This window comes from Anopheles gambiae, chromosome 2 (assembly GCF_943734735.2).
Source record: "Anopheles gambiae chromosome 2, idAnoGambNW_F1_1, whole genome shotgun sequence".
Classification (NCBI taxonomy): Eukaryota; Metazoa; Arthropoda; class Insecta; order Diptera; family Culicidae; genus Anopheles; species Anopheles gambiae.
In genome coordinates, this window is record NC_064601.1 from 2,726,966 (window position 1) to 2,752,568 (window position 25,603).

General features: G+C 49.1%; 1 protein-coding gene across 2 annotated transcripts; it reads right to left on the reverse strand.

Moving 5' to 3' along the window:
• Window positions 1-679: 679 nt before the first annotated feature.
• On the reverse strand, window positions 680-24,211 carry LOC1281873 (opioid-binding protein/cell adhesion molecule homolog). Of its 2 annotated transcripts, none has more exons than XM_061645834.1 (9): window positions 23,446-24,211; window positions 16,797-18,376; window positions 4,636-4,766; window positions 4,329-4,536; window positions 4,073-4,243; window positions 3,064-3,192; window positions 2,623-2,985; window positions 2,405-2,545; window positions 680-1,931 (listed from the first exon to the last, which is right to left on the reverse strand). In XM_061645834.1, the coding sequence occupies exons 2-9, from the start codon at window positions 16,948-16,950 to the stop codon at window positions 1,438-1,440; spliced, it is 1,791 nt and encodes a 596-aa protein (XP_061501818.1). In that variant the 5' UTR covers window positions 16,951-18,376; window positions 23,446-24,211; the 3' UTR covers window positions 680-1,437. The 2 variants fall into 2 exon arrangements, with proteins under 2 accessions (XP_061501818.1, XP_061501817.1); XM_061645833.1 differs by having other exon boundaries at window positions 4,636-4,762; window positions 16,793-18,376; window positions 23,446-24,210.
• Between the last annotated feature and the right edge of the window lie 1,392 nt (window positions 24,212-25,603).

The window sequence follows — 25,603 nt, forward strand, 5'->3', positions numbered from 1 at the left end:
CGGGCAAACAGTTTGCAAGCCCGAAATCATTTATTTCACTTTAATACTTTTGAAATTAAAAAACTTTCGCAAAATGCGATACCCCAAAAACCGAAGCCCGATATCTTTGACCGGCACCACTACAAACCCGGCACGATGAAAGGGAGGAGAAAATCGATGGAAATGGATGGGAAAGTTTTGCCACACTTACCTTAGCTTTTGCAACGAAAACGGACCGCCGTGTATGCACCGAACCGGGAGAGCATGTGGGGATATTTGTATCGATTGTTATTGATTTCATCTGCACTCTTACCTACCCCACATCCACATACACACACGCGCGCACACGATATGAGAATCTTCCTAAAACACTTCCTCAACTGGCAATCGAGAAGTTTGGCAGCAAACGGGAACGTCAGCCAACGAACACTTCCGGACAAAGATTAATTTATTGCCCCTGCAAGTTTGTCGTTCATCAAAGCGAGAAAAATGGCTACCAACCAACCAACACACCAACAGGCGACTACGACGAGGACGACGATGAAGGTGAACGGTACTAAAGTTGCTCCTATCCTGCCCACGTTGCCATGGCAGCACACACAAACGCAACCGTCTCTCGGTCTGTCTCTCGATCACTTGATTTCTCAACTTTGACAAGCAGCATGTCAGCAAGTGCTGTTTACACCGTTTGTTGTTTCAGTTTCTGTGATCCTGCTCTTCTTCGTTTTTGTTTTCTTTATTGATTAGTACTTTCTGATGGGCGCCCTGGCCCGGTGTGTTTGTGTTTTGTGTGTGTCTTGTTTCATTACTTTTCCTAACCTTGCCTAACGGGCGTTTCGGCACTGCCTGACAACACATCTGTCAACTAGGGTGGTGTGTGTGTGTGATACGGTTCCTCTGCTGGCTATTGCAATTTATTACTGGAAGTATTTGCTTAATATGTACATCGTAACATGCTCCCCCCCCCCCTTTTGCACTGGGGAGGAAGGAGTCTCCATTTTGCTTTAGTGGGAGACACTTTCTTTCTCTTACTCCCATCACCTTGTCTCCCTGGGGCCCATTTATGGGGGTCCTCTTTCGATCCCGTGCCCCACTTTGTATTCTGCTTCATTTGCTACACGCATCCTTCACTCGTTCGGGGTACACCGTTCTGCTTATTTGATCTATTCTATACTTGTGCTGGGACCTTTTTTTGGGGAACAGGCGACAGTCACATCGAGCGCCACTTTTGGGTATTGAGGAAATTGAGGGAAGGAAAAAGAGGGTGCCACGAGGGAAGGTCGTTGTTTTCTGATTAATCCTAGCAAATTAGAAAACAACATTACCTTCGTTACCTCTTTCGCAACGGTCGACGGGCGGCAGCAGCACCGGCAGCATCGCTGTCGTCAGGTTGCTGCCGTTGCCGTCTTGCAGGGACGCTGTATCCGGCGGTGACAGATGGCACCCGTACCGGTCGTCTCACAGGGCGCACGGCGGCGCATGGCGGAAGACGAGGTCGGGCGAGATTTTCTCCTTCGGCTTGCGGCCGATCAGCAGCAGCAGCAGAAAAAGTGTAATCCAGGGAAGATAGATTTGAAAGTAGCGAAAAAAGGACACACAGGACAGGGCTGTCACGATCAAAATGCTCATAAATCTATCCTCCAGCCCCAGGGCCAGGGGCCGGAGCGTACCACCGAGCGTACCGGCCGTCCAGCGGCCACCGAGCAGCGCCACGGTGGAGGGTGGCGAGGCCGCCGACGAGGCCGCTGATGATCCGTGCGAGTTGGCCGACGAGGAGGAGGAGGACGATGCGGACGAGGACGACGAGGAGGACGATTTGGAGTAGGCCGTCAGCTGCGGATAGTTGATGTAGGTCTCACCGTTCGCCCCGTACTCGACAAAGGCCGGCGAGTAGGTGATGTACTCGATGATGAGTCCGGTCGGCGGGTAGGGCGTCGTGTCGTACGGTGGCCCTGGCGAAAATGGATCGTTCGGGTGCAGAGCGACAGGAGAGAAGGAAGAAAAAAATAAAATGGCATCATTACACGGCGAAGAAGGTGTTCGTGTCAGGTGTTGGGAGTGCACGGAACCGTATCCGACACGGGCAATCGTTCGACCTGTGACTTTTCCAGTGACAAAGCACAGTGCCGTTCACGGTGGGAGAGTAATTGGGCAAAATTCTGGTACTTCTACTAAATTCCACACCAAAAAAAAAAAAAATAGTCACTGATAAGAGCAGGTAAATTTTAAATTTAATATCTAGAAACACTAACAAAACCCACACACCATGATAAAGTGGAGTTTAGAAAACTTTCCATCGGGTTTTTGTTTTCTCTGTATGTGTGTGTGTCTATGGGTGCTCAGAAAAGTACATTCATCATTCGGCGTGGTGCGCACAGGTGTAAACGGGCGGCAATAAAGGGCACAAAACTTTGGAAGTACTTACTCGGACCCATTAGTGTAGTTCTTCGGCGCGGGGGCGTCGGTGGTGGTGGCGGTGCAGGGGTGGTGGTGGTCGTAGTCGTTGTCGTCGTAGTCGTAGTGGTCGTCGTTGTCGTGGTGGTGGTCGTCGTAGGTCTTTTAATCTCTGCAAATTGGAACGATGGAAAGTCAATCGATTAGACACGCAGACAGAAAGGATGGGACGTACGCCCAGATACGTACCGTACAGCCGAATCGTTCGGTTTGCCTTGCCGAAAGCGTTCGATGATATGCACATGTAGCTGCCGGCGTCCGCCACCGAGAAGCTACGAATCCGGAGCGTCATCTTGGCCGCGTACAGGCTGCCGAAATGTTGCTCCCGGATCTCGTACCGATCGCCGTTCAGCATCACCTCCTGGTGGTGGTGGTTGTAGCTTTCCGCGCTGGACGTAGACCCGAGGCTGCTGCCCGTGTTGCGGCCGCCCTTCGCCACCTTCGTCCAGTAGTTGACCGAGCGGGGAAATGACTCTACTTCGCACTCCAGCTCCACGTCCGACTCTTCGTACGCGCCCAGCAGCGTCTTTGATGTTGTCACATTTGGTGGAACTTTACAATACAACCGGGGAACAAAGGGAAGAATTAGACAAAGGTGTCCGAGCTCTGTGGGCGATTGGGACGACTTACAATGCACGTTGAGATAGACACGCTTGCTAACGGCGGGTGGAACTTCGTTCGAGGCGATACACAGATATGCACCCATCTGCTTCCGGCTGACGTGGGTCAGGTTCAGGAAGATGCCAACATGCTGATCGACTGTCGGGAGTGTATGCAACCGATCGGAATAGATTCGATTGAACAATTCATAAAAGAGAGAGAGGGGGATAGAATAAAGAAATCAGTACGCAGTTTCTATGCTCAACGGTTCCAACCCAGAAACACGGGAGGTAAACAGAAACGACTTTGGCAATAAATAAATATCTCATCCAACCCAAATCAACTTGTTGCGTAAGTTTGTGCGTTATGTATCCCAATAAAAAAGGGACCTACTGATGGACGGAGATTTCTTCCTTTCTGTACATCATCGGGTGCAAAACAAATTTCAGTTACAGTTTGATTGCTTCGGGTGGTTGGAACGGGAAAAACGGTAAATAATAAAAATAAACGATAAAGATCACTGATAAGGCACGATGATGGAAGACGAGAGAGTGATGCAAAAAATGGTGGAACCTTGAGGTGAGGTAAAAATTTATGGAGAATATTATTGGACGGCCCCGCAATTTGGGGTTAAAGCAGTGGCAGTATTACGAAAGATTGGTCATAAATCAACCGGCTTCGTCGGTCGGTAAAGTCGAAGAGACATAACCGATGTCTTGGGCCGAAGTAGGGGCGATGGTGTGGCGTGCGGTAGGGATGTTGTTGCTTCGTTGATGGATCGTAAACTTCATGGGAAAAGGATTGAAGAAAGCCTGTTTAATGTCTGTTAGGGGCTTTTACCGACAGCTGCCGAGTTTCGCAGTGGGATGGTTGAGTGTGTTTCTAAGCACTGCAAGCCATTTCCTGTACAGCAGCTTTCCATGGAACAATCTGCCCGACATGACACCGATTGTTTAAACCGATTGATTGTGTACCATTGTGTAGTGAGTAGTGAGTTTACACCGAGCAAACAAGTGTGTTGATGACGAAGTTGATTTACCCTTGCGTGTGTCGGTTCCGTTCCGGAGAAGATAGAGCGGATTGCCATCGTCCCGCCGCCAGGTGACTTTCGGTGCCGGATGTCCGGTGGCGCGGCAGTAGAACGTCGCATTGCCACCTTCACGTACTGTCAGATCCGAGGAAGATTGTTCGTCCGATATATCCGGCGGCACTGTACGGAGGGTAATTGATGTAAGTTACCGTGGAGAACACACACACACACATACACACAACACTCAATACTGGCCGTTACTTACGCTGCACATCGACACAGCCTACTTGCTTCTGCAGCGGAGTGACGTTTATTTGACACATGTAGCAACCGCGGTCGGATTCGCGCACGTTGCGTATCTTCAGCCGCCAGACATCACGCTCCTCCTGCGTCACGCTGTAGCGTGAATTGTGCGTCACAACCCGTCCCTGGAGCGCCAGGACTGTCTGGTCGGAGGCTCGCATCCAGCCGACCTGTCGAACGAAGAAAACAGCATGCCGAAACGGGCCCGTCGTCTCGTTAGCAATTCGGTGCGGTCTCGTGTTGAGCTGGGCAGACGGACAGCAACTTACCTTGTAGGCACCTAAATTTTGTACAATGCAACTGAGCGTCGCCTCTCTACCTATAGGAACTGTCACGTTCTCGATTGGGCTTGCGAAGCTCGGCTTCAGTTCCTGCTCGTTACCTCGCGTTTCGGGACTTCCTGCGGAAAAAGGGAAATGAGACAAAAACATGCGTCAAACGCTGCGTACAAAAAGGTCGTACTGCACGGTACTAATGAAGCAATCACAACCCAATGCCCCTCAGCATCGTGTAACAGCCATTTATTTCCGCACACGAAAACCTGTAACGTATGGAAAATGGGTACGAACGTCTAATTTTTCATATTCATCGCTCGGCGTATGTGTGCGTGTTTGTTTGGTGGCAGAAAAACGGGGAAAAACTCCATGATCCCTGACAAAAACGACGAAAATAAAAAGCTCAGCTCGCCCACAGTGAATAGCATTTATTTTTTTGCGTCCGTCGGGAAGGCAATGGAATGCAATTGGATTTTTCCATTTCAATTTGGGTAGCGCTTTTTTCTCACGCCCACCAAAAACACGTGTTCCCCCCGTATAACGTGTGACGCGGGTATTTGCGGGGCGTTGACAAAAAATTCCCACAGCGTTCGCGAAAAACTGATTGCAAAGTTTGTAAACCGACGTGTACTAACACAAATACAAACACACACACACACACACAATCACACAAAAAAAGGTGCAGATCACATGCCCGGATTCGCGGTCACAGCCGTCAAACTCAGTAAATCTGCTCACCGTCGCACCGACCAGCGGAAACTTTTGGTACGAAACGGAAAGTTCAAGAATTGGGTATGAGGAAGAGAATGCATGGATGGACCCCACACTCCGATCATCCCCCCATGCCCAATGCCTAACCCCGTCCAATGTGTTAGAGAGAATGGCGGGGCAAAAGTTGTGTTTTTCGATCCCCAGCCCAGTCTGGTCTGTCTCGTGCGCCATCGGTTGCTGGTGACAGTTTACAATGCCCCCGCACCAATCGCCCTCTGGCAGCAGCCATGGGGCGGACAAGAAGGTTGCTGATTGTTACGAACCGTGTCCGGAAACATGCACCAAACCTTCCGGAATGGCGCGGCAAACATGGCGTTTTGGAGGGGAACGGTTGGTTGGGATTTTTCCGCGTTCGCCTGGGTGTTGATTTTTCCGACGGCGCGCTGTTCGCTCAGCCCCCCGTGTGGGTCGACCCATATTTGTGTGTGTGTGTATTTTCGGGGAACATTTTCCGAGGGACCAACATGACCACACTCGCAAGCACGATACACACGTGCAGCGCAAACATAAAGGCACCGAACCGGACCAAAGCCCAACCGACCGGTGGCTTCCAGCAGCGTTTTGGGAAAAATAGCCAAACCCGACTAGAGAAAGAGAGAGAAAGAGAGAGATAATAAACAGAAACCGGCCGGAGTAGCCAAAATGCAAATGGTGGAAAATTACAGTTTAATTGTTGTATATGTACCGCCCCGGTCAGCGGTACCAGCTGGCCGCTTGTTCGCGCTGTTTTGCTGCCTTTTTTTCGTTAGGGAGGGGTTTCGGTTTGTAACCGAGTTCTGGTTTTGTATCCTACGGGCGCGCGCTAGGGTCTAGGTTTTGTTTGCGAAAATAACGGACAAACACACACACACGCACAGAACCGAATCCAACCAGCTTCAACAACATCAACCAACCGTTTCAACTCGTTCTTTTCGACGGGGGAGAAGAACTCGTTCTTTTTGTGTTATTTTGTACCATTTTTTTGCACCTTTCGTTCGTTGGCTGTTGCGCTACTTCCAATCTGCCACCCGTTCGGGGAAGGTCGCCTTCCGGCGCTCCCCCAAAGGGTCCGTGCCTTTATTTTATTTCACTGGCTTTTTATTTTACTTTCGCGTCAAATCGTGTCGCGCTTCGCCGAATCCTCGGAACCCAGAAGCCGCGCCGGCGGTAAACTCTCGGAAGTAAATCGCTTGAAAATGGGCCCAGTTTAATGCTTACGGGGGTCCGTGGTCTCTGCTTTGTGTGTTTGTTGTTTTACCTTTGATGAAATGACCCACCGTTACGTCCTTTTTTTGTTGTTTCGTTTTGTACTATTTGTTTTATGTTTCGGTTGTTAAATTTCACAGCTTAATGAGAGCAAAGCGCCCACTAACATGCCAACCACACACATACACAGGCACACACACACAATCACACATCAGCAAGCGGGCAGAACAAACAACCCACAGGCGCAAATGTGAGAAAAAGTGAATATAATGCTGGAGAGTTTTTAAAAGGTAATCAAAGGATGAGTTTAATTCCTTCCGAACTCAAAATTGGCTGTACACTTGTGTTCGTTGACCCTTTGTTTTCGGTTGTACGGCTGTTCTCCTTTTAATTGTGTATCATTTACATTCTCTTTTTTCCGATGCCAAAAATTAACGTGCTATCACAGGCACGGGGGGGAATTAAGAACACACACACGTCCACCCACCCGTGGGGGACAGTTTTGTCTGCTTTTGGTATTTGTCTGTGTTTGTGTGTGCTTGCCTGCCTGCTTGCCATCGTTTCGATTGTTGATTGTTGTGAAATTTTCACCATCGCTTATTTCTCCACACCTGTGACTCCTATGGCGGGTGGTGGTGGGTTGAAATGCCACCGCTGGGTTCTGTGCAATTTGTGAGTCAATACAGTCAGCTTCGGCGGTGCAAAATCAGCAGCCCGTAGGCGAAAGGATGGGAGGATGTGGTATAATGTTCGCAAAACATAAATCATCGCATCGCAAATCGAATATCGAATATTTATATGTGTGGGCAATAAATTCATGAGCAGCACGTAAATTATCATTGTTCTTCGGCGCGTCCTTCTTCGAACAGGTTCGCTCGCAGCACAGCTTCATCTCGCTTTTTTGTTTTCTCCGTTCCATAACGCTGGGATCCATGAGGGGTAGTGTGGTGGTGGTGGTGGGCGAACAGCAAGAAATGGAAATAAGACACGAAAAATCAATTTCCAAGCACACCTATCTGAATTCCTTCTATTTCACTGCCTTACAATGCCTTTTCCACCAGAGGGATGAGATATGTTCTGTTCTCCGTTTAAATATAAAATATCCTCAGCCAAGGATTAAAAAAAAGCACGATGCACCCAGGAATGCACTGAATGCCATGCTGAATGCAACCTAACGGGCTCTTGCAATTGTGCCTACCGCAACCCATACCATCCACTGCTCACTGTCCCGCGGTGAGATAAGCCGTAAATTACAAATTATTGCACATGGAATGAAAGAAATTCCATTCCCCAGCTTCTACTACATACCTTTCTTTAGGGGTTTACATTCAAGGCGAATCACCCCCTGCTTCGGTGCTATTAGCTCGCAGTTAATCGATTTGCTAAACGTTTGTGATCGTGATTCATTACGGGGCAAGCGAGCAATGGAAAGGCAGACATTTTTGGAATTCGACGCTTTGGCTTTCCGCACACATAAAGAATACTGCTTGAAATGCTTTTCTTCTGTAGCATCCTCGGAATTGCTAATCGATTCGTCGTTTACGAATGGATTATTAGCTTGCTATTACGTGAGTACGTGAGAGGAAAAGTGATCTCGCTGTGTTCTTGGTAGGAAATTGACTGCTTGCGAATCGAAAGCGACACAAAGCAAGCGGCGATTTAATAGACGCTTTCTGAGAGGAAAAAGCCATTTAATCAGGTATTTTTGGTGATCTTTTGCACTGGAAGAGATTAACACTTCCCCCGCTGTCTAGCGCCTCACATCTCTATTAATGATTATCTCTCGCTGTATCCCATAAAACCGTTCACATTCATTAATCAAGCTTAAAATTCAATCCAACGAAGAGAACAGTCGCATCGACAGGGCAAGCTTATCACCGTGACAAAACGAATGCCATCTAAATATGTTAAAGAAAGCCCGAGCCTGTGTTTCGACCTATTTCCCCCCCTCACTGCAGCTCCAGCAAACACCCCAAAGACAGGGGAGGGGAAGGAAATAATAACGAAACAAAACAAACCGTCCAAAGCGCACCAACTTGAGCAGTTGCCATAAATTGTGCGCCACCCAAATCCCGTTGCGAGACGCGCAAATTGCCCTCCATCACTCTAATAACGATCGATTGGCCCGGCGTGCAGAGAGAGAGAGGGAGAGAGAGCATGTGCGAGTGGGGACAAAAATGAAGCCCGCCGCAAGATACAAATTGTACGCTACACGAGCGAAAAGTGCTGACTCCGCCGTGCGCTCCCATGGCAACGGAGGAGACACAGCGTGGAAAGATAAATCAGCCCTTGCGCAGGACTCACAGCACAGCACAGCGCACACACGGTACACTGGAATAGCTTCAGGAGCTTGGGAAATTTATTGGTTTTACTACTTGGTTTGGTTTGGTTTTTTTGTTTTGTTCCTTGCTCGAATCGGGATAAACACACTCGCCCTTTCCCTCGGGCAAGTTGTTGTCGTTCGTCGCCGTCGTCGTCGTCGTTTCGGTAAGCGATCTGCCCTTCTTAAGGGATGGAATTTTTCAATCAACGATTTACACTCTCTAATCCCGCTTCCGGTTGGCCCGTCTGCCTGCCTGCCCGCGCCCCGCCCGAAGCTGTGTTCCTGCTGTGGGAAAGCGTTCCTTTTGGACAGGAAACGATGGCCTACCATTAACCGAAGCATTCAATAATGACCAATTTCCTCCATTTTCCGCTGACTATTGTAAATGGTCGTTCGCTCCGGGGTGAAAGTTGGTTGTTGTTGTTGTTTTTTTGCGTCCTACTTTTTCCCAAAAAGGCTCCCGTCAGCGGTAGTTTAGTTCCCGGTTTGAGAGGGGGTTTTCGGGGTAAATTGGTGGTCAACCAAAACACACCAGCGATGAAGGGAGGGCTAGCAGGGCTGTTTGACTCATTTTTCTGCTTTCCGGTCAATCAAGCTCGAGGGTTGCTATGGCACGATGATCACAACCGCAGCAGTCCGAATTTCGAGCGGAAATTTACTTTTACTTACGACTTGTGATGCCGCCAGCAATACTCCATTCGATAGCCGTTGATGGAGTCTTTTGTGGAGTCTTTTAGGGTTTTGAACATCAGCATCCTACCCGCCAGGGTGTCATGTGACGGAGGGAAAGAACGTTCCAATAATTCGATTTCTTGCTCCTTACAAAAACCACGACCAACACTTCATTTTAATTCAAAAGGATGTTTCATTGGTCACTGTCGAAGACAAGCAAAGCCTCACTCAAGGTGATGATTTGAATGACCGGTAACCGATATTCATACGACCCGGTGGTGTGCCCGTTCGGTTTACTGTCCAGCACGATTCTCCTTCGCAAAGCAGCCATGCCGAGGCCTGCTATTTCCTGTGCGCGCATCAGTTCGTTTCGACACCGGAAATGAAAATTGAAGCCCAATATCAATCGGCCCCGTACCGTACCTACGAAACACCGATCAGGTAAACCGACTGCACACTCGAACGCGCACACCGGTGTGATGCGTTTGCGGGACACCGGAAAATGCTCCCCTGCAGCTTCCTCCACAACAATTGTGCCAGAGAAGCGGTACGGATTTGTGAAATCTCAAATCCGATCCCGGAATCCCGGGTTTGTCGCCGGGGTGAGTGCTCCATTTTCAGCTGTACTGTGAAAATGAACTGTCCTTTCGTGTCCTGGCGCCTATGTTTCGGGTTTTGGGAGGTCCCAAAATGTTATGCTCCATAATTCGGGCCGGGCCAGATGTTACCAACATAGCAGAAAGGTGCCTCTCCTCTTTGCTACTCTGTCTTGCTCGCTAGTTTTGAAAAACATTGATGTATCCGTTCCACCTCCGATGCAAGCCAACCGATAGCAGTGCACACGGAGGCTTGGGAACTGTTGGGACAACTACTGCAGCTGCTGCTTCTACTGCTTGCTACTGTTGCAAAGTAATCGAAGCGTTCAACCAAACACGAAACCGAGTGGCGAAACCGACTCGTTCGACAATACTACAGTGTTCCTTCCTTCTTCGGTGGTTACGGACACGCCGGTACCGCTTGGCACTTACACCACAGGGGCCACCACCACCATGGAGTAGAGTATCCATTCTGTTCGATACATTTCCGATGCACCTGGCCGGCACAAATGCGATGCAGCTTGAGCTTGCATCATTATTCCAAGCACTGCACAGCTACAAAACGGAAGCTGCTTGTGTGAGTGAGTGTGTTAGGTAGGTCCCCCTTCTTTCATCCCCCCCCTCCCGCTCCATGTTTCAGTTCAATTTGTAACTGAATATGTTTTTATTGCGCACAAAACCTTCCCACTTCCCGATAAGTACGTTCGTACCACACACCCAGCGCCCAGCAACACTTACAGACTTACACAGAGCTGTTGCATAAAGCATTTTACTGTACCGTTGTCGGAAGCAATTGATTGTATCGGTTGCAACGATAAAAACTCTCCCATGCATTCGTAATCTTCACTGGAGCTTTATTTTAATTGGACGAGTAACGGAAATCGACCACAGTGAAGAAGGGGGACATTGAAAAATGCATCTTTGCTATTGCCTTTTTTACACGAAACCGCTCTTCTGCTGAAGATTTCCAACCAACAAAGGGCAAATCTTTCTTCATTCTGCTTCATGGGCGCCACAAACCCGCCGGCACAACGGTTCCATTTTTGTACAGAATCCATCATCCAGTAAATTTAAGCGCAATCGTGCATCACAGCATCCTCCGCCGGAAGCCAGCGCATCTTTCAAGCGATTTCTAAAGCATTTCCCCCTGGCGGCGTGGAATAAAAAGGGGAGCATAAAAAGCAACACAAGAATTGCCAGGAGCCTCTTGTCGGCCGCAAAGCAATGGCCACAATTCTCCAAGCTCATTAAACACAATACACCCGAGCCCCAGCGAACGGCTCTCTGCGCTGCCATCCTGGGAGGACGGTTTTGATCGGTGGAAAATGAATTACTTCACTCGCTAAATACCGATGGGGATCGGTAAACGTAATGAGTTTCAGATACTTGTCTTCTTTCTACAGCACCGCAGCCAGCGCAACAAGGTGATGGAAGATGGCAGGCGCGATCAATCATTTGTAGTAAAGGAGGATAAAACTGTGGCGAAGTGAATTAATCTTCGTTTGCATGGAAGCTTTTGTTCTGTTAGCGAGAAACACACATTAGCCGCTAGATGAAGTTAGATTGAGAGAAAGGGCGGCAAAAAAAAGAGCAAAACAAGCGTGCAATTTAATAAACCAACAAACAAATCGTTTTAAATCTTATCGATGGCGAGGCGAGAGCGGTGCTCATCTGGCGCTTCTTTGCGTTGGTTGAGCAAATTTGGTCAATTCCCTTGCGGTTTCGTGGAAACGCTCGGAGATTTGCATTCATTTCATGCTAAACTCCCACCACCAACAACGGCTGGGAGGAGTCGTTCGGGATAAAGTTTGGTAGACTCTAAGGCACCCAGAATGCAGGGTTTTATTGTAAGCATCTTTTTGCTTTTAAAGCATTGTTTCAAATCGATGATTTTCATCAAATTCTCTATCAACCTGTTTGCTGTCGCCAACAATGTTTTTGCCACCAGTAAGCTACTGCAGAAAGGCTTCACTATTAGGCCGTGAAACCCTGTAAAATCCCTCCCTGTAAGAACAGTTTCTGCTCTTAGGAAAAGCTGGCAGTGCCTCCCAGGCACACCGATTGTAAACAGCGATAAAAATCCTTTCCACCGCCAGACCGTGACGAATTAGAAAGCAAAGAAAGCGGCACTGGGACCGGGCGCGAACCACGAACGCCACCATCATCCCACCCTTACCCGCGCTCACCGACATGCTCGTAGTAATGTAGCGAGATTTTTGTTCGCCCGCCGAACAGAGCCGACACAACGGTTGAATGAGTTTTTATTTGAATTTACATAATTATTATCGAGCCGCACACAGGCCAGTACCAGAGACGCAAAGGCTTGCCGGAGCCGGGCAGACAAAACGCTTGAGGGCTTACGCTGAAGCTACTCACGCCGAAAGAGGGAACGAGCGGGAGCGGGTGAAGCATTTTAAAGGTGTCTCGTGGCAAAAAGTTGCAACATAATTCAAATAAAACACCCTCTAAATTAGTGCCTGATAGACCTCTTCCCGACCAGGCGGCCGACAAAAGGCGGCCGCTTTTCCCGTATTTCTTACGCCGTAACAAGTCCTTTGGCGGGTCCTTTGCTTTCGGAATGACTTGTCAACTTGCCATCCAGCCTCATCATCATCTGCCACAACGGCTGTAGCAAAAGCTCATAATCTACTTAACTGCAGACTGGCACTGGGGGTGAGAAAAAATGCGCCACTGAACTTTAAGTTTCGTTGCTCAACTACGTCAACGGGGTTAATTTTACTGCAGTGAAGCAACGAAAAGCGACGGCTAATTGAGAAACGTTCGTAAGGGGGGGGGAAACCCCACGACAGTGATGGCGGTGACGATTCTGTTTTGAAAAGCACACCGGCGGCGGCACACTGAACCACTTATGCAAATGAGCAACCGTTGAGTTAATGAACAGGCCACGGACCTTCGAGTGTTGTCGGTGAGATGGGAATGCTCCAGTCGAGCTCGACGTTCGGGGAACTGGTTGTAAGATGCATTCTTCTTCCGCCTGGGCTACTATATCTAGCGGTCCTAATTTGGTCGTAACAGTCTTATCGAACGACTTTATTTCCGCTGGGACCAGACAAACCAGGGTTCTTCGCGAACCGCTACTAACAAGGATCAAATGATCACCGTTGGTGGTCGGTCGGCTCTTCGCCTCAATGCCCCAATAACTTATGCAACATAATCGCTTATGTGATTTGGAGGTGCCGTGTGCCGGGGCCGGTTGCCTTTGAGAAGCCCCGTAAAGACACGTTCTGTCCAGGAAATTGTCTAACTTTCCAGCACGGAAAAAAGAGGAAAAACAAAAAAACCCACAAATTATTTCTCAGAAATTGTAAAACAAAAGATAACATAAACTGACGGTATCTAAGCTTCCCTTTTTTCCCTCGCTCTTAAACCTCACCTTCACCGTTAAACAGAGACCTTCAGCTATGCAGGGTTTTGTGCTTTAAAATGGCGCTTATTGGGTTGTATCAATAATGCACCACCACCACCACCATCGCCATCATCATCCGGGGATGTTGCGCGTGCGAGCGGGAACCACCCACAAACAAATGCCAAACTTTCCACATCCGTAAGCCGCTTCCGAGGGGTCGAGCAATAGGTTCCCACTCCCAACTCCACACCAGTTCGCGGAAACATTCGCCTCGGTGGGCGATAAAGTTTTGCTCTATTGCTTTTCGCTCCAATGCTTCGCACACCCGCACTGCCCCGAAAGCACGTTGGCCACTTTTATGTGTCCTTCTTGGTTGTGCTCGAGCCCCATTCACCCCCCCTGTAAAATGAGGTTGTTCAAGCATTAGCGGAAAACATTCGTGAATGTGTGTATTCGATGCGTGTGAGCAGGGAACCCTGAAGAGGATTTTCCCCGTCGAGTTCCTGCGCCCTGTTCTCTCCGCTGCACACACACACGAGCGCACGTTTAAGCATTATTGGCTTTTGTTCGGCAAATCTCTCGAAATCGCTATTGATCCCGGTTTAAGGACCGGCTGGCGGAGCGAACGCAAACTCGATAGCAAACGCAAAGCTGGGAGGGAAAAATGAAAGGAAAACTACTTCCCCAATTGCCTCGCCACTTGGACAAAACGCGGGGCGGTGGATGTTTTTCTTTCTATTCGAATGCCTCCGGAAGGACATACTCCGGCTGCTGCTGCCGCCCTTTTCAACACAGTCTTGCGGTCGATCTTCGTTCAGTTCGGGGAAATCCACTCACCCACTGTTCGGTCCACTAGCTCGGTCACGGTCACGGGTGTATTTTTTCCGCTCCACCATCTGTCGGCGTGCTGTAGCAGCAGAAAAAGGATTCGCTGGTCCTTTTGCAACCCCCTCCCCCTACCCCTAGAGCCCTTTCGGCAGGTCAACCCAAGTGACCGACCAAGCATAAGAAAGCACACAAGAAAAAGGGTCCACACCGGCTGTATGGATCTGCAAGATCGATGTATTTGAATGGTACCGGGAGCTTGTACGAATCAAAGCGCTAAACGGATAGGCGCGCCTGAAAAAAACATTCAACATAACATCCATGTGTATACGTGTGTGTGTGTGTTTGGCACGGTTGGAATAGGACAAGGGCAGCATACCAACAAAAAAGGGCGTCCCGAACACATCCAGGGATATAACAAAAGGGAAAGGAAATGAAATAACTAAAATTGATCCGAAGCAGCCCAGAAAAACATGATTGATGGATTGTCATTTTCTATCATTGCACTTGCACAAAGATCGTGTTTTTTTGGTGGGGGGGGGGGGGGGATTTATTTGACCGTGTTTGGGTGTGGGTGTATGTGTTTTCCCTTTGAAGCACCAAACAACATTGTCCGACTGTCCAAAACCTAACTAAAACCTCGCCATATGCACAGGACCCGCTTTATCTCTCTCTCTCCACTCACATAAATTGAACGACACTCAATAAGCAATGGAGCAGGGAAGGACAACGGAACTGCCTGGGGGGAGGGGAGGATAAATTCTCATTCAATTTTAGCACTCATTGGCTGCCCTGCTTCGAGCGTCTAAGCGTTTGCATTTGAAATGCTTTAGAGAGCTCGCATTCCGACACATGATTGATGGTTCCGATCCGGAGTCATCGTCATCGACACTGTTGTCCTGCGCGCACCCAAGTTTCCACACCTAGTCGTGTTTTATTTCCAATACACACACACACACACAGACACACACAGGTCACACCGCACCCGGCGGTTCGATTGAGCTGTGGAGCGTTTTTGGGGTGGCTTGGGTAATAATTAATCAACCTATCGGAAGCGTACTTAATCAACACTTGAGGTCAACCGTAAATTATGAACGTGGCTCATCCCGAAACCCGTGTTACCGCAAACGATTGAAACGGAGTATCCTTTTGGGGGCGAGTTCCAGTCCACTTCCTCCTCTTTGCTCAGTAAGCAGGCCGGTTTTGGGGTCACAAATATCTGCCATCGACCCGAGCATTTATCACTGGCTAGAGAGGCGAGAGGCTAGTGTTTGTCGTTTGGTTTAATTTACGCATCAGTCGCATCCACTTTTCCGACAAAAAAAAAAACAACACAACACCACAAAACCAGTCCGTGAGTGTATGTGTGTGTGATATTAAGCTTGGGCTGGTGTTTTTCAGGGTGGAAAATAAATCTTACCCACCAAACACCAAACAAAAACGAACGTTCCGATGCGACGTTCCTAACGAGAAGAGATATTGTTTTCAATAACGTGGCGCAACAACATGGATGGGTGCAGTTTTTGCTTCGAGCTGTAAACGCCAAAGAGCCAGTAACCAGAAAAAGGGCTTTTCACGCGAAGCTCAGATAACTTGTAATTAAAAAGCATCGCGTTCACACACCACCACGAAAGCACATAATTAAATTCGCCCTGCCTGGTTGGGATTACGCTTTAAATCGCTTTAATGTACCGCCTCGCCTCGGTCTAATCAGTCTGGTCGTTTAGCTAATCATTTTCCCATTCCTTCCTCTCGTCTCGGGAGAGTCGGGAAAGGAATAAAGCGTTTTGCTGCACATCGTTTTCTTGATTGCTTAAGCTTCTTTAAACTGGAGAGGGTTTGAAATACATTTCAACCGGAAGCGCAAAACGTTCCGGTATTATCACACACACACATGAAGCATCTTCACTTCGGTGAAAATCCCTTTTTGCAAGCTTACCCTGTCCCCGCCAGTGCTGGCAAGATGTTGAAAGTCATCACAATCTCATAATATCTTGATTGATCATCAGCTCGATCGATGCAAGAGCATGTGTGTGGAATAATAACGTTCGCCTACTGTCTACCCTACCGGTCGAGAGTTCTTATCACTTTCTCCTCTTTCTTCTCTCTCTCTCTCTGTCTGTCTCTCTTTCTCTTGCTCTTTTGAATTTCCTTTTCCCAGAAGTTAAAGACACGACACGGCCAGTAACGGGGACACCCGACCTTATCGTCGGGATACTTGTGCTTTGGTAAACTAGTTGGAAATTCCAACGGATTTGCAAACACGTGCTACGTGACCATTTCCGAAACCAAACACACCGTTGGTAGGGAGTGGCTCCGTTCTTCCCCACTAGGGAAAATTCTGTTCCCGTCTTTTTTTCTCTTTTTCTTGAACGATTCGATTTCTTTCATCTGTTTCCGTCCCAACAGCACTTACCCTTGACAAACATCGTCAGCAGTCCCAGCCACAGCAATAATCCACCGGCCGGAACTGTTCGCTGTCGAGCGCCGGTTCTGCGGGTCGTAGCCGGTCGGGTGGGCCAGGGCGTCGCCGCCCCACCGGTAGAAGGTCGGCCCGAACCGTCGTACATAATTTCTGCCGCTTTTATACCGATCACGTACACCGAACGAACGAACGGGACGACAACACGCACAGAATCGCACACACACACTTGAGATGGTTCGATAGAGAGAAGTTGCAACCCGGAACTTCGATGACTGAGGGTTGGCGAAACTTGTGCCTAGCTGCACGTCCTTCGTTGCTGGGTCGTTCACACTGGGGGGCCGGGGCGGGAAATGTTTCCAAACCACGCAAAAACAACAAAAAACAAAAAACTTAACTATGACGGAACCAGATGGAGAAGCGCTACGATTTGCAAAACCGCCCTTTCGCCCCAAAAACCGTTTGGGATTGGTCGTTTCATAAATTTTGTAAAAATCCACTTTCACCCCACTGCGGCCTTCTTAGCTCGCCCACCCACACTTCACACTTTACACTTGTTCTCGCTGCTGTGTGCTGTTGCTCCGATTTTCGATTTCGTTTGGGCCGATGGGCCAAAAAAGAGCCGGGCGCTCACTACGGCCGCTGCTGTGGAAAATCGTTTTATGAGTCAAGTCGACGACGACCGTCATTTCGGGCGGCTGGTTCGAAGGGGGTTTCGAGATATGTCTCTACCAGCACGGAACGCCCCACACTCTCCACACTCCCTGGGGCTCAATCTGGCCGATATCTACGATTCGATACGCATAAGCACTTGCGTTCCGTCGTTAACCCTTTTGGCAGCCAGCGAGCGCACTGCTGTTGTCCTTCGCCTTTATTGGCCATCATATTCGCACATCCTGTGACGTGCGACACGGGTTGTCAAATTCGCACATTCCTATTTCGTCGGAAGGGCGCCGTAAGGCTTGCTCAGTTCACTCTGTTGTTGTCTAGATGAGTGTGTGTTTGTGTTTGTTTAGCAATAATCGTAATAATCATTCGCCCATTGAACTGTAGTGGGCGTGCTACAGGGCAGATTAGAATCGGTACGTCGTTAAGGAAGCGCGCAGGCAGTGTGGCGGCGAACGTGCGAAGCACCTCACGAGCACATCTTGACGCGGCAGTTCAGAGCAGAATTAAGGACCCAGTGCCAGTGCCAGTGTAAGCCTTCCGGCGCACGTACCAACCGATGCGAGCCCACATCACTTTCACCCACGAGAAAGAAAGTGCAAATAGGCCGTTTTATTTACTTAGGCCACACCGCACGCAGTCCGTCAGATGTTGTCAGTATTCTAATAAAATCACCCTTTTGCTTTGCGATAACTTTTTACGACGGGCCCGAGATACGGGTTTTCGCACGCACGCACAAATTGCTAGCTACACTCCACATACTTCTACACACACACAGAGAGGAAAGCACACGCGTACACAGACACTAGCGGATGTGGTCGTCCTTGAGGTTTCCGGTGTTGATTCCCCGAGAGCAGTGTCCGTGCGTGCAGGAAGCAAGCGTGCGTGCCCGGGCAGTGGCCGCAAGTCTGAAAGCAGAAAGAGAAGAGGTCAGAAAGATAAGGGATACTACTCTTAGCGGATGGGTTTACATCGATTTGAGTAAATTATTTATGCTGCGCTGTCAGAAGCGGTCGCTTGCGCAAATATTGTACATTGCGTAATGCGATATTGGAAAATGATATCCATTCCCTTCGTCTGTAGTCCCTGCACGGAAGGGTGCGCCTGCTGTTGTGGTTGTTCATTCTTTCAGTCCCCATTTTCCCCTTCCTTCAGTCTATTTACACTGCCGTTCGGGATGCTGTTTGACAATCGAGCGAGATTGTTTTCGCAGTAACCGCCGTTTACGCTTTTCTGCGGGCGAAATTACAACAGCCGTTTACAAAGGGTGGTTCATTCGAAGGCGAATCAAATGGCGTATCGAGAGCACTTTTTGAGAGAAGATTAATTTCACGCTTTCCCTTTTTTTTCTTGCTCCATGCAGAGTCGAAGAATTGTGTCTTTGAATGTCACAGGCGGGATGGTTTTCGCTGTCAACATTCCATCCACGCAAGGGTAGAGAGCTTTTTTGTCGTAGGCGAGACACAGACACCGACGATTGCGCCCCAACCAAACGCTACGTAAACCGCGGGCAAGAATCTGTTCTGTTTGTGTTAGCTTCTTAGCAGCGAGCAAGATGTTTATGAGTCGGTGTCGATTTGCTGATTTGAAGTTAATATCAAACGCAACAGCCACAAGTCCATTTGGCAAATTGGAAAACTTTCGCCTCTTGGCGTGTAGCGGATGATCACGGTGGCCCCGTGTGTTTTTGCCCTCCCTGCATGGTTTCCAGTTTCGGGACTTTCCACGCGACCGTCTGCCAATATTGAAGCAAATGAAACATGCAACAGTCGTCAATGTGCGGAGATACGATTCTGGGAGCATGAGTGAAACTTTAACCTTGTAGCTTGAGCTGAAACGCAAAACATGAAGCAGCGTTACGCAGAGGAATGTAATAAGGAGATTCATCACATGGCAGCATTTCTTTTGAACACGAGCGATCTGCTCGTTCAACAGCCGTATAACCGGTAGATATTAACATTCCATTAACATTCCTTTTAATGAAACGCTTTCAGCGGAACGAAATGCAAAATCATGGGCCTGCTGCTTTAAGGGAACCGTCTTCTCCTCCTCGCCAAACTCCTCATTACAGCAGTTCGAGCATAAAGGAAGGGAACTGGTCAAGATGCTTAATGCTCTCACCCCTCCTCCGGAGTAGGGGGCATCACTTTCTTGGGGTCACGTTTTACACCTTCCCCGAAAAGAGACCCCCAAAAGACAAAACCATTCACTTCATTCAGTCAGTGAAGCGACCGGGCCGCCTGGGTGGGTTAAACCCGTCCCACACCCCCATTCTTTACATTTATCGCCCATTAGCAAGCAGTTGAAGATTTATGTCCTCTCCCGTACCGGTCACGTTGTCTTAAAGGAGGCTCTAAAAGCTCCGGACGCAACACAACTCAACACCCTTTTCTGCCAACCCCAGCCCCCATGGCAGAACGCAGAGAGACAGTGTGGAAAGCCTTCGAGTTGGAGCCGGAATGTGCTGGAGATGTCGTTAAATTTTAACCTCAAAAAGGCGAACGATACCTAACTCATCCGATGAAAGACATAAACGGAGAAGATGCTTTCCACTGGATTGAGTGCGAGTGGGTGGTTCACGTGGTTCACATTTCGATGCACATGAAAGGTGTATTAATTCCACCAGCTAATCGGTAGCGCCCCCGCCTCGCCTCCTCCGCCCCACCGCTTCCAAAACGATCGATCGTTAAACGGAGGCGGAGAAAGCAGCTTGTGGGCTGTAAAATTTAATTCAAACAATATTTCAATAAAACTTTTCTGCCGCAAATGAGGAGACGGTTTCAAACCGGCGGCGGCTCAGTGGATATGTGTGGAACCGTTCCGAGCACGTATTGAATACGTGCCTTCCTTGCTTTTGGGTGGGTGCTACTTTATTTTTAAGAACTTGGCATGGCTGGAGGCAAAAACCAAACAGGACAACAAAGCGCTCACGATCAGGCTCTTAGAAAATGAAAAGATGAATGCCTAAATTGGCTCTCGACGATGCTGATGAAGACGACGACGACGCTGAATTCCTGCTTTGCTTTTCCTCGAAAGCGCCATGTACGCGGATGGGAAAAATAAAACGCAACTTCCAAGAAGACTGTAAGCAAAGCAGCGTCGGTTGTGCATTTGTCCTCCATTAGGTGGATCTGGCAGGGGGTTTTCTTTTTTTTTGACTACCGCTTACAGGTGAACAAAACACAATCCGGTCTAGGCGAAGGTAAGGAGGGAGAGTGAAAAAAACGGCAACTACACCACCCACCGACCGGAGTCGCTTGGTTCCGATGGTAAATTAAATAATCTAAGACAATTTTGGCTTTCAATTTTGCATTCATTTCCACGTGGGGGCCCCTATCTTGCTCGCAAACCAGAAATACCGAAATGGCAATTTTCTTCTCCATTTTTACTCAGGTATTTGCTTTGGTAGGATTTCTTACAAAAGTGCTATTAATAGAGATTTTCTCTCTCTCTCTCTCGCCCATGCCTGTTTCCCCTCCCCATTTTGCATGACTTTGATCTACGGAAGTGCTGATCTTTTATATTAGTGGCTCAATTTTTCTCTTACACTGGTCACTTTCGCCCGAAACGAGCGACGAACGTTGTCGCATCTTCAAAGACTTGGCAACAACGTCCGCAAATTGTTCCCAATTCCCTTTTGCGCTCTTGTCCGATGGGATGCTCTTGGGATGTTAAAAACAACAACAACCACCACAGCAACCAAACCCCCACCCCCCTGTTTGGAGTGTCCACGCAGAATGGTCAATGTGTCGGAGAGAAAGAACACGCCACGAAGACGGACACGGGTGCACGCGATGTAAAAGTTTTATGGCTTTCTCTCTTGGCGGCGATTTAAATTAAATTGCGGCGCGATTTCCATCGACCATCGGGGATCAAAACCAGGGGGCCCTCAATCAATGTCCAACCACCTCCAATGTCTGCCGCGAGCTCCACGAAGGGGGGTCCATACAAAGTAACCAGCCCGTGTCCACGGCACACAGCACGGGGCGACAGGAAAGTTTCACTCGCCTCCCACGAAGAAGAGCATTCGAGGGGCTGGAAAGGCTGAAAAGGGGTCGGAAAGTTTACATTTTCTTCCACACGCACGCACACACACACACACTTTGTGACCGGATGTCCCTATACAGCGGCACATCACAAAGTAAAAAGGCACAAAGTCGAAAATGGAAAGAATTTCATTATCGTTCCAGGCGACGGTGCGGTGCGTTCGCTTGGTTTGTTTCAATTTTGTTTTCACCCCTTTTTACGCCCATTTTTCCGAAGAATGTTTACTCGGTCGGGAGCGACTTTTCGGTTGCGTCGGCAAATAAAAAAGCTCGTACCAAACGGGGTAACATTTGATGATGGAACCGTTTCTTCCAGCAAACCCACCATCCACAGAGCTTAATGACAATCAATCGCGTTGACACGCTTCGGAAAGATGGGACAGAAAGAATGTAAGAAACATGGAAAAACCCGGAAGTTAGAAGTCGGAAGGTCGTATATCGTGTATCTCCCTTTCAACCGTCAGCTTCATCTGCAGCAACGCAACGGCAACGAGATTGGGAGGAAGTTTTGCAATCCTTTATTGCTAGCAGCGGGGGGAGGGGGTTACCATCACGGGACAGAAACGAGGGACACAGGGACGATCAACAACTGCGGAATGCCATTCCGGGCAGGGAGTAACTTATAATTACAATCCTAACCCGTCATTTGCGGTAACAGACAGCTGCCAGTAGTCAATTTCCCCATATCTGGCGAATCTTTCCGGAGTTTAATGAGAAATTTTCTGAACAACTGGCCGGTCAGCTTGGCTCCCGGCCAGCGCGACTAACTGAAAGGAGAAACCCACCCAAAGCTCGCACTCTCTCTCTCTCTCTCCTTCCTTCTCTCCCTTTGTTTCACTCTGTAAATGCCAAGGGCAGAGGTAAAACGAGTCACCGTTTTTGTGACAGTATCTCTAATGGCATTTTTTTGCGAGCTTTTTACTAAATAGTTTGCAGTTGGAAAACAATTTAAAGTTGAACCAACACATAAATGATGTTGCCCACCGGGTGGGTGGGTAGACGGTTACTAGCAGCCAGTGAATATAATAAGCCCATTTCGCCCGCTGAACCGAGTCGGCACTGTGTGGCTAACTCGAGGGAATTTCTTCCATTTATGTAACGGCACGATAACGAGGCAATCGAGCAATTTTCCAATGGGACTTCCTAAAACCTCCTGCATCCATACCCCCCCCCCCCCCCCCCCCAGAGCACCATCGTTTTTTGTCTCTTCCAAGCCATTAACCGTTCTGAGCTTCGTGGGAAGCGACAGAGAGAGAGAGATTCGAGTTAAGAGGAACGCACGACGGTTGGGCAACAAATATCAAACCGCTTCTAAACACGTGCGATAAAAACGCAACTCCCAATAGGGGAATATCATTTATTTGGCTTGCCTGCGCTTTGCACGGTTTTTGCGAGGTGGAAAGGGAAGGAAGAGAAAGGCGCGCAGGGAAAACATGACACCCCAAACACTTAGCGCTGATGAAGAAAACGCAACGGCAACCCGCTGCGCTACGAAAGCTGTGCGCGGCAAAATTACCTTTTCGGTATCGTAAAAGCGTTAATAATGCATATAATCATATTTAATACTGCTGCTTCTTGTGGAGAGTTTTCTTACTTTCCCATGTTTTGCCTTTTTCTTCTTGGAATGTTTGAGCTTCTTTCCCTCCCAGCAGCGTTGAGGTGCCGGTGTTTTGATCTGTGGCGATGCTAACTGGAGGATTATCTTACTACGGTATCACCCAACCCTCCCCCCTCACACACACCCACCTTTACTTGCGGTTATTGGGCGCAAGTGAATGAACTTCATTTTCGCAAACGACTCTTGCCACTTGCGGGTGCGTGTGCGTTTATGTGTGGTTTGTGTGGATGGGCGATCGTATAACATGATGATACGAGAATTGCACCCAGCGTGCTCGGTATCGGTAGACAGTAAAAACCCGATCAGTTCGTACCTGGTTATTGGTTATTCCCGCGCTTTCCACCAATGAAACCTTAGCCGTTTAATCCACGTGCCGCTAGATGATGCTCTTTTGGGGTGGTGAGAAGCTGTGCGTCTACGATATACACCTTCAGACGGTCGTTGCCATGGCTACACACATCACGCACCAGACACCGCTTTCAGTGAACCGCAGGGCGAGCGTTCCCCGGGTAAGTGCCCTTTGGGAACGGCTAACCGATAAGTCGATAACGATAACTCACTTTTGCACTGATCAAACTTCCATTAGGTAGCGCGAACCCGTTGGGGGCAGGCGCTCGCATTCCCGGGTGGAATTGACTGCTTCTTATTGCGAATGCGACTGGAAGGGACGCAACCAGACCGACCAGAAGGATAGAGCGAGTGTTAAATATGTATGACACACTAACCACTGCGACGACGGTTAATTCACCAACAGCTGATGTCTGAACTTTAGCACGAGAGTTACGAATTTAGATAAGAACTTTTGGAGATGTTACTTAATTTCCACACACACACACACTTGTTTTAGCAGTTCTTCACATTAATCCACATAAACTATGGCAACCACGTCATCAGCAACAGTCGACGAAGAACACCAGTCGTCGCTCAACCAACAACAACAGAACTGTCAAAAGCGTTCGTTGATGATTTATTCAACGACACGGTCACGGGTACGACAGCATCGCCCGCACACTCGCCAGACAGCGTACAGCGCCGGCCAGCGATCGTTTGATACTGACAGCCGCAACGACATCATCGCTTCGCCGATCTACCTAAAACCGTCCAGGCGTCCAGCAGTCTGTAACGCATGAACTCTACACCGACCGGTGTAGGTAGCATTCCCCTTTTTTCCCCCTGGTGAACGGAAGAACGGCCCCGAGATCCCCCGAGCGTACGCAAGGCATTCTGCGCCGACGCGAGGGCCGCGAGCCACCGAAACTCACCCGAACGGCACTCCGGAACTCCGTCAGCAGCAGCAGCACCCGATAGCACAGCATCCGGTTGCGGACGGTTGCGTCGCTAGCACTGTTGACTCCGCGGCTGAACTCCACCGGGGGACGACTGGTCGCTGCTACTGGTCGCTGCTGGGTGCTGGGAGTTGCAATAAATGACTCTCAGAGGAAATCTTGCCGGAACGCGGACGTGCTGCAGCCACCGGAACCATCCGGGTCCGGTGATGGTGGGGCGAGGGAACAGTCAGAGGACGGCCACACTGTGGCTCAGTGGCATTAGCATTAAGGAGCATCGATGGCGCGCGCGGTTCCATTTGAAGTCAGCACTCTCGGGCTCTGCCGCGGCGTGCATGGGGATGAATAATTTAAAACAAATCAATCGTGTGCATGCGGTAAAGCGGGGCAGAAGATGCAAGGGAAGCCAGTGTCAATGCTGCAAAGGTTTGCGTTGAAATGGAATCGTTAAATCCCTGCCTTCCTCCCGACATTGGTGCGCGGGGAAAAGGAGCCGCTGGCGGTGGCAAGGTTATCGATTTGCTTTTGCCTCCAGACCAGAGTGCATGGCCGCATTAACGCGGGATCCGATTGGTCGAAACCGTGGGAATTCGTTTGATGAACATTCCTTACACACAGCACCGGCTCGGAGGGAGGGTTGGACACGTCCGCTAACGATGATCCATAAAAGGGATAATGAAGGACACACGCTCTGGCTGGTGAGTGCCATAGTTGGAGATAAATGGTGACATCGAGATCACGTTACCTTTACCAGCCGAGGCTAGAGCTGGACGAGGAACTACGTTCCGGGCGCGCGCACAGTGCCACCGTGAAAGCTCGTTCACATCTTGATATCGCTTTGATCACGCGAGGTGTCAGCGTAAGTCGACGTGGAGCGGACAGCTACGTGAACGAATTGCTTTCAAGGTCCTTGCTGCGACGCCTGGTCCAACACCGAGAAACGGAGTGTTATGATCCGGTGGTGGTCCTCCTCCATCCACCGGAGACATTCTTTCACGCTGTCACATTTTTCGTTACATTCCAATGATTTATTGCATCGCCCTTGCATCGCATGCCCGGTCGTTTGGTGGGTTCCTCTTGGTTTTTTGGGGAGCCAACGGATCGGAGGAGTGGAAACGACCGAGCAAGAGCCGGAGAGAGGTTCATCGGGATGAGAATGAACGCATGACTCCCGATCTCGTAAAG

Excerpts from the sequence above, each read along its gene's own strand:
- LOC1281873 (XM_061645834.1), bottom strand. The coding sequence starts at position 16,950 with ATGTACGACGGTTCGGGCCGACCTTCTACCGGTGGGGCGGCGACGCCC. Across the intron at positions 2,986-3,063 it reads TGTCTATCTCAACGTGCATT|TTCCACCAAATGTGACAACA; the intron begins GTAAGTCGTCCC and ends TGTATTGTAAAG. Across the intron at positions 2,546-2,622 it reads CCGAACGATTCGGCTGTACG|AGATTAAAAGACCTACGACG; the intron begins GTACGTATCTGG and ends TCCAATTTGCAG.